At 36.7% G+C, this 9,587-nt stretch overlaps 1 protein-coding gene across 1 annotated transcript; it reads right to left on the bottom strand.

Annotated features, from left to right (window-relative positions):
• Positions 1-7,584: 7,584 nt before the first annotated feature.
• Positions 7,585-9,268, bottom strand: LOC111372432 (zinc finger MYM-type protein 1-like). The gene is made up of 3 exons (XM_022994788.1): positions 8,781-9,268; positions 8,257-8,334; positions 7,585-7,720 (listed from the first exon to the last, which is right to left on the bottom strand). The coding sequence occupies exons 1-3, from the start codon at positions 9,266-9,268 to the stop codon at positions 7,585-7,587; spliced, it is 702 nt and encodes a 233-aa protein (XP_022850556.1).
• Between the last annotated feature and the right edge of the window lie 319 nt (positions 9,269-9,587).

The raw sequence follows: 9,587 nt of genomic DNA, 5'->3' as shown, positions 1-9,587 counted from the left end.
CTGAGTTATAATCTGAATACAAAGACTTATCATCTTAATGGAACTCATACAAATCTGCCACATTGAATGTACGAGAAATACCCATAGACCCTAGCAAATCAATGATGTAAGCATTTTTGTTAATCCGTTTAAGCACTTTGAAAGGTCCATACTTTCTTGGTTTCAGCTTATTGTAAGTATTAGCAGGAAATCTCTCTTTTGTCAAAAAAACATCACTGAGTCCCCTTTCTGAAATTGTTTATCCTGCCTATGTGAATCTACTGATGCCTTATACTTTGCATTAGTTCTCTCTAACTTCTGTTTTACCTTATCATGAACTGCTATCACCTCCTCTGCCAGATGTTCAGCAACAATACTTTTATTATCACCTTTAGGCAATTTCACCAAATCCACCACATGGTAAGGCACCTCTATATACACAATAGCAAATGGAGACTTACCTGTAGCAGTATGAACTACACTGTTGTACGCGAACTCTACTTGAGGTAGTGCAAGATCCCACTGTTTAGGTTTATCTCTACAAACATTTCGAACCATGTCACCAAGAGTACAGTTAGTAACCTTGGTCTGACCATCAGTTTGAGGATGTGCAGTGCTGCTTCAATTCAAATTGGTTCCAAACAACTTCCATAAGGTAAACCAAAAGTTCCCCAAAAATTTTGTATCCCGGTCTGATGTGATAGATTTGGGAACTCCATGTAATCTAACAATCTCCCTGAAAAATAGTTTGGCAATATGTGATGCATCTGAAGTCTCTCGACAAGCTATGAAGTGTACCATTTTGGAAAACCTGTCAACCACCACAAAAATAGAATCTACCCCCGTTGAGTACAAGGTAATCCCAAAACAAAGTCCATAGCTAGATCTTGCCATATGCCCTGAGAGATAGAAAGTGGCATGTACAACCCAGTATTCTGTACTTGACAATTTGACTCGTGACAAGTATAACACTTTCTGACTATAATTCCAACATCCTGTTTCAACTGTGGCCAATAATACATAGCCTCCAAACTGGCTATTGTCTTGTCACATCCTAAGTGTCCACTTAGACCTCCACCATGTAGATCTCAAATCAATTTTTCACGTAGAGATGAAACAGGAATACAAAGCTGGTTGCCTTTGAATAGATACCCTTCACTAATATAGAAATCTACCATTGATTCCCGATTCGCACACTTATTCCAAATCTCCTTAAAGTCAAGATCAGCTGCGTACAACTCTTTCAAGCACTCAAAACCAACAATTTCCTGTGATAATGTGATCAATAAGGAAGCTCTTCGACTCATTGCATCTGCAACTTTATTGGTACTTCTCGATTTATGCTTAATTACAAAAGGAAAATTTTGAAGAAAAGTCACCCACCGAGCATGCATCCTGCTGATGCGTTTCTGACTATGAATGAATTTCAAGGCTTGGTGATCAGTGAACAACACAAACTCATTCTGTACCACGTAGTGTTCCCATAGCTTTAAAGCCCTAACAACTAGATAGAATTCTTGCTCATAGGTACTCCACTTCTGTCTAGCATCACTTAACTTTTCTGAAAGAAAGCCACGGGCCTCTTCTCTTAAGAAAGGACAGCCCCAATACCAATACCACTAGCGTTACACTCCACCTTAAAGATCTTCTCGAAGCTTGGCAAGGCTAATACTGGAGCTGTGCACAACTTTTCTTTGATAAAGGCGAAGCTCTTATCTTGTTCCTCTCCCCAACTGAACCTTCCTTTCTTCAAACATTCTGTGAGAGGCTCCACAATAGTACTAAAATGTCTGGTGAATCGTCTGTAGAAAGTTGCTAACCCATGAAAACTCCTTACTTCAGAAATTGACTTTGGTGTTGGCCAATCTCGAATTGTTTTTGTCTTCTCTTCATCTACATGTAAACCATCTTCCCCTACCACAAAGCCTAAAAACAATAGCTTAGATCTACAGAATGTGCACTTCTTCAAGTTGATGTACATATGATTTTCCCTCAGAACCTCCAAGACTTGCCTCAAGTGAGCTAAGTGATTCACCTTAGACTTGCTGTAAATAAGGATACCATCAAAATACACCACAACAAAAGACCCAATAAAAGGACGAAGAGTCTGGTTCATCATCCTCATGAAAGATTTTGGGGCATTTGAAAGTCCGAATGGCATCACCAACCATTCATAAATTCCGTCCTTGCTCTTGAAGGCAATCTTTCATTCATCCCCTAGCTTAATACGGATCTGGTGATAATCACTGCGAAGATCTATTCTCGAGAAGACCTTAGAACTCCCATGCATATCTAGCATATCCTCTAATCGTGGAATGGAAAACCTGTACTTTACTGTTATCTTGTTGATGGCACGACAGTCGGCACACATAAACCACTTTCCATCCTTCTTTGGCACTAGAAGGATAGGTACTGTACACGGACTCATACTTTCTCTTATAAACCCTTTCTTCAACGGCTCCTCAATTTACTCCCTTAGAATCTCATTCTCTTTCGAACTCATTTAGTAATGAGGCTAATTTGGAAGGCTAGCTTTAGGTACCAAATCAATCTGGTGTTGAATATTTCTCATAGGAGGTAACTCATTCGAAAATTCATCGGAAGCCAAATCTTCAAATTCTGTCAATATTTCCTGCACCTCAAGAGGAACACTTTCATCTTCTTTATTTGTTGTAAAAAACCATTTAACTACAATTGGATAGAAGCAATCAGATTCTCTTACAGACTCCATAATCTCCTTCTCATCATTTGTAAGTGTAAAGAAACTCTCAGTTCGTTAATTTGTAGACTTCTCCCTCTGTTTGAGAGGAACCATAGTGATCTTATGACTGCCCCATGAAAAGAGTACTATATTATCATGCCCTTTGAGAGTTGAATCCACATCAAACTACCATGGATGACCTAATAGCATATGGCAAGCATCCATGTCTATGACATCACACATAACTTCATCTTTATAATGCTTACTGATGGAAATAGGTACTTTGCAAGTTTCAACAACTTGAACAGAAGGACCTCTCTTTACCCAACCAAGTGAATACAGTTTAGGATAGCTTTTAACTGGTAGTTTCAACAAATTCAACAACTTCTTCGACACAAAGTTTTCACAACTTCCATTATCCACAACCACTTCACATAACTTATTCTTGAGAGAACAAAGTAAGGGAAAGATGCAACGACATTGTACCTCCTCTTTAGGTGATAAAAGGATTCGTTGCAGTACCAAAGCAAGTCTTTCTACTCTTTCTTCCACAGCAAACTCTACTCCCGCGTACTCATCCTCTACTTCAATATCTTCCTCCTCATCTACTGCCTCCGATTCCACCAAATTGACTTGCTTTCTCTCAGGACAGTTATTGGAACGATGCCCAGGCTTTTGACATCTATAGCAAATTTCTCCCGTGGGCTTAGCGTACGGATTTGCATTCTGAGGTGCTCCCCGAGTCTGACTTCTGTTCCCAAAACGACCATTGTTATCAACTTTACTCCTGTTAAGATGGACTGGGGCTTGTTGTGGGGCTTTTCCTTTGTCTAAGGGGGTGGATAATGATGATTCGGCAGGTAAAGGCCTCCTGTATGAAACCATCCTCTTATCAAATTCCATCATCTCTGATTTCATCGCCATGTTAATGGCTTCCTGCACCGTCCAAATATTCTGCATCCCAATTCTATCTTGAATGGCCACCTTCAAACCACTAGTATGCCTGGCTACCTTTTGATTTTTAAATTCTGACAAATTATTCCATTTCGACAATCGCATAAATTCATTGGTGTAGTCCGACACTGTATGATTCCCCTGTGTGTATCCCAGGTACATTCGATATAAAATATGTTCATAATCTGCAGGTAAAAAATCGATCCATCAAAGACTGCTTTATCTTTCTTCAAGTTCGAATTTGACTCTTTCCCAGTCTCCTTCGAGCATTCTGCAATTGATCCCACCATACTGCTGTCGCAGATTTCAAACAGAATGCCACCATCTTAACCATCTTGTTTTCTGAAACATCCATAATTTCAAAGAATCTCTCAACCTTCACCAACCAATCCAAGAATTCCTCGATCTTCATGTTTCCAAAGAACAGAGGAATGTCTGCTTTGATCTGATAATCATCAAAGGTATTTTGATTTTGACGATTAGGATGATGCGACAGTACTTCGATCTCCTCCTCCGACTCTAATTCACTGTCTTCTGCTCCACATTTTCTATTATTTTCTCTACGAACTAGAGGCTCAGCCACTCGCTCATTATTGATTACCCGTTGTTCATTCTGCCCATTGTTTTCAGCACCTCGTAGAAGCAATTGACGAATCTCTTCGATCTAAGTAATGAGGTCGTCAATTCGTAGGTTTGTTGCATCTAAATCTGCCCTAGTAACTAGTGCATCACCCATGTTTATGAATCAAAGATATAGAGACGGGAAAGCCGGGGCCTGATGCCACTTGACGCAGCGAAAGAAAGGGATTCAAGTGAAAACCTTAAAAACAAACAATTTGGAATCCACCAAATAATTAAAAAAAATAAACTCACGAATTTATTAATGAAAAGATAATAAAAAAAAAACGAGCTAAGCTCTTATTTATAAGGGTTTACATGGAAACATAGTTTAGAACAACTAAAAATAATGAAAAAGAAGTTTAATCAAACTAGAAAAAAAAACGAATTGACAAAAATAGCGCTAAAACTTTAAAAATCAGTTTTCGAGGCCTAAACAAACTCGAATGGCCGAAATTCAACGTATGGGAACGATTGTTTTCTTTCCAAAATGGTCTTACGGGAACGATTCGGAATCAAAATGATTTATTTCTACTTGTACTCTTTTTTCAATATACCCCTTATGTCCTACATCAAGAATGGTGCTACTAGCATACGTTTCACTCTTCATGTTGTAACAGGAACAATAATTGTAAGGCTTTCATGCTACATAAGCAACATACTCAATCTTCGGATGTCAACAAATTCCGCATACTTGCATGAGTAGTCCAAATGTTTCCATTCTGGTCTTCACAAAAATGTTAACAGCATGCATATCTGTACGCAACCAAATCAGATTTAGTCACATTTGTTTCTTGCAGTCTCACAGAATCCTTTTCACCTTATTGATGAGTAATATCCTTTTCACAACCTCCAGCATCAACCCCTTCTAGTCCTCATGGTCACCATCAGCACTCCATTCGAATAGAAAAGAGTCAAATGCAACCCACTCCCTCCTCCCATTATCACATCTATCCCCAATCACCGCCTCCAACCCCTTCCAGTCACCCATCTCCAATACTAGTGCCACAGATGAGACCAAAACCATCTCCAAAGTCCTATTATACTGACAATGAGGGTTCTAAAAATTCTCACTTTTATACTGGGCTCCATTTGTCAACAACCTTTGGTCAACACCTACAAGTATAGTCATGTGAAATTATCATGTTGAAACAACAGAATTAATTAGACAAGAAGACAAATGATAACTTATCCACTGGTATTATTATTCATTTAATTTTATCATCTCCTTAATTATTTAATATTTTAGTGTTTTATATTTTGTTTATCTCTAACACAGATTATACCAGTAGATTTAAAATGGTGAAATGTTTAGTTGGAATTCCAATCAAACCTCAAATATCACAACACAATTCTTTACCTCTTCCAAGCAAACTTGAGTAACTCTCGTCCCACGTTTATCATTAGTAAATCCACAAGATTTATACAGAGTCAGTTTCATCATGACAAAAATGTCAAGGTAGATTAGCAAGGCCAGTCCTATGATTGTTAGGGCCCGAGGCAAAGCATATAAATTAGGCCCCCCTCTCGAAATCAATGTAAATGCAACGGTGTATTATGCAACTTATTGCTAATTTAAAATTTAATATTAAAACAACAAACAAATATATTATATAAAAAGTTTATATTATCAAATAACAAAACCAACAATAATTCAAACAATTAGTTAAATACTATTCGTCTTACTGTTTTAGAGGCAAAAACATTAATAAAATCTGAATAGTTTAGCTGCTCAACTATTTCTTTCTCTATTGATAACTTAACCAATTCATTCTATCTTTCTTCTGACATAGTTAATCTACAATAATCAATCATATAAGCCAACAAAGCTGCAATTATATAAGCCGACAAGGCTCCAAACATTTTCAATCTCTTAAATAACAAGTTAGGGAAAGCCACTGCTTACTTAAGAAGCAGAATTGCAGCGAAAACTGTGGAATCACACCCTCGAGAATTCCATCCTCATAACTTATGAACCTGAAAAAAAATTTAACATCAAATGCCAATATTTAAAAATACGCGCACATTTAGTCAAGCTTAGGGAAATAACACATTTAGTAAAAACTAATAACCATTAAAACGGTTTCATCAACAAAATAAATTAATTCAAATTAGTATACTAGTTGTAGAAACTGAAGATATTTTTTCTTGAGTTCATTGACATAATAATATCTCAAATTCTCAACTATATATTCTCACACCTTAACTATCAAACTAAGTTATTGAAATTAACTATAAACTATTTCACACAATAGTCATTACTTGAGATTTGAGAGTTCTTCATCTCAAACTTGTACAACAAATTATATATTAAACAATAATCATTAAACATAGTTGGAACATTTTCAGGTCCTCGACTTCATCCTAGACTAGATAACGTTAACCCATTAACATTTAAGTATTTAACAGTAACATAGAAAAAGAGCATTTATCAATTAAAATCAAGTAATCCAAATTATAATAAGTAAAAGGTAAAAGCCATGAATGAATAGTTGAATACTTAGTACTTAGTGTAAATGTAAACATATAAATCAAAAGGAATTAATAATCTTAACATAATAAACTAACAGCCAATTGCCAAGCACTTGCTTGTTAACGGGTTGAACAGCGAACTGCGCTCTGCAGGGGAATAGAACCGGTGTGAACTACGACAGTGTCCGACTCCATGGACCGTGACTGATGACTCAAAGGAAGAGGAAATCTGGAAGTCGGAATGAGGAAGTCGAGAAGAGAGACAGAGGCGATCGGCGACGCTGTGAAGGGGATGGACTACTCAGACGAGCGTTTGGGACAAAAGGGTTTTTGATTGGGGATTGGGAAATTGGGAATTCATCATTGGGTTTGGTTCAACTAAAAATAAATAAATAAATCTGGGCTGAAAATGAGGCCCCCTTGGAATCTGGGCCTGAGGCGTAGGCCTCATTTGTCTGGTCCCAGAACCGTTCCTGTAGATTAGTTGCAAGGCGAGATGAGGGATTTGTGGGAGAATCATTCGAGAATGTTTAGGCATATAAGCAAGGGTGATTAGATGGGATTTGGCTTTCTAATTTCTTTTTTTGTAATAATTATTTATAGATTGAAGACAGGGCCGATTCTGTGTTTGATGGGCCCTGAGGCGAATGATGAAAATTAGCCCCCACCCCCCCGGCAACAAAATTCAAAGGTATATTATGCGACTCATTACTAACTTAAAAAACTAACATTAAAATAACAAAATATATCATAGAAACGATTTATATTATAAACCATCAAACTATAAATTTCAAACAATTAGTTAAATACTATTCGTCTTGCTGTTTTAGAGGCAAAAAAATCAATCAAATCTGAATAACTTAGCTGCTCAACAATTTCTTTTTTCTATTAACAACATAGCTAACCCTTTTAATCTTTCTTGTGACATAGTTGATCGGCGATAAGTGTTGATCAACTTCAATTTCGAGAAACTTCTTTCCGCAGATGCAACTGTAACTGATACGGTTAACAAAATTTTGTAAGGAATATAAGCAAACAAACATCCAATGTCTTCAAATAGTGTAGCACTTCAATTGCTCTTGTTGCTTCATTTGGTAAATAAATCTTCAAGACTTGTAACTCCGAACATAAATCATCTCCACTGATGTCCGAAAGCCCATCATGTTCAAGATATTTCTCAAGATTCATACAAGAGTTCAACAAACTTGATAAAATTGCACTCCTTAACCTCTTCAAATTAAACAAAAATTCAAATATATCATCATAGTGTTTGAATTGTTCAAATCGAGTTCTCAGAGAAAATAGAGCTTGATCAATTATAAAAACAAAGTACTCAACTCTAAATGATTCTTCTGCTGATTACTTTACCTCATTACTACAGTTTTCATCAAATTGCTTTTTTCTTCGAATTATGTGTTTTTCTATAAATACAGCTTCAATTCCCATTTCGTTTGCTTTTGTTTGTCGCTTCATCCATGGAAATGGCAAATCCAATTTCTCTATAATCTTCAAGAAATGAAACAAGTCCTTACAATAGGTCGATAGCATGATCAATATCCATGGATTCGGTTTGAAGAAATTTACTCACAATATTAACTGCATGCAACAACCTGTACCAGATTACCATGTCAAGCAAGAATTCAAAATTCTAAAGTTCATGTGTTTCCAACGACTCGGCTTCACTTTTTACTTTAGGATCTTCGTTAGTTTCTGCCAAATCAAGTAATGCTTCTCTTATCTGTGCAATTTGCTCCATTATAGGCTTCACACTCTCAACATGACTTTGCCAACGTGTTTGTGACAATGGCTTCATAATCAACCCTTTTACATTATCTTTAAATATTTGACATCGCTTAGTAGAAGATGAAAACAAAGTGTAGATGTGTTGTATCACTCCAAAGAAGGATATAACTTTGGAACAACAATTCACCATATCACATAACGCTAGATTTAGACTATGAGCGCCACATGGAGTATAAAAAGCTCGGGGATTCATTTTATGTACTCTTCTTTGCACACTTTTATGCTTCCCGCTCATGTTAGATCGTTATCATACCCTTGCCCTCTAAGGTCATCAATATCCAAATCGAGTTTGATCAAAACCTTTTGAAGCTCGGTTGTAAGTCCAAGTCCTGTTGTGTCATCTACCTCCAAAAATTCAAGCCAATGTTCTTCAACTGTAGGTAAGTTTGCCAAATCATCGACAAATAATACTATTAACGACATTTGCTCCTCATAACTTGCATCTGGAATACAATCAAGTATAACTGCAAAATATTTTGCATGTTTAACTTTCTTGACAATTGCACTTCTCACCTCATTAGCCAACAACTCTATCAACTGATTTTGAATTTTTTTGCCAAGATACGTGTATTGAATCTCTTTTGCATTAGCCCGCCGAAGGTGCTCTGTCATTATTGGATCAAATTCGCTAACTATTTCCACCATTTGTAAAAACATACCATTGTTTTCAACATTTAGCCTCTCATCATCTCCTTGAAATGGCAAGGTGTTTATGGCGAGTCTTTTTACAATAGCAATCATCCTTGTTAATACATGCCTCCAATGTTCTCTTTTCGCATCGATCAACAATTCAACGCTTTTATCAATTGTAGTTTTTGTTCGAAGCCTATTTTCCAATTCAATCCAGCTAGTCATGCAACATAAATGCTCTTCATTTCCTTCACGACTTTTAATAGACCGATGCAAATTATGTCAATCTTTGAATTCATCGTTACCAAGTTGGCCAACTCTGGTAACATTTTTAAGTTTTTTATAGAACTTGCAACAAAAGCAAAAGATCCTGTCCATAGATATTGAATATACTAGCCATCTTCTATCAATTATTTGCCCATTTCGTAGC

This window comes from Olea europaea, chromosome 23 (genome assembly GCF_002742605.1).
Source record: "Olea europaea var. sylvestris chromosome 23, O_europaea_v1, whole genome shotgun sequence".
Lineage (NCBI taxonomy): Eukaryota > Viridiplantae > Streptophyta > Magnoliopsida > Lamiales > Oleaceae > Olea > Olea europaea.
Note: the sequence above shows the minus strand (reverse complement) of the source record. Positions and strands in the feature narration are given on the sequence as shown.

Bases quoted from the DNA above. Each gene is read 5' to 3' on its own strand.
- LOC111372432 (XM_022994788.1), bottom strand. From the start codon at position 9,268: ATGATTGCTATTGTAAAAAGACTCGCCATAAACACCTTGCCATTTCAA. The intron at 8,335-8,780 runs GTATGATAACGA...AATCTGGTACAG, and splicing joins GATGACCTTAGAGGGCAAGG to GTTGTTGCATGCAGTTAATA. The intron at 7,721-8,256 runs GTAAGGACTTGT...TAACCGTATCAG, and splicing joins GATCATGCTATCGACCTATT to TTACAGTTGCATCTGCGGAA.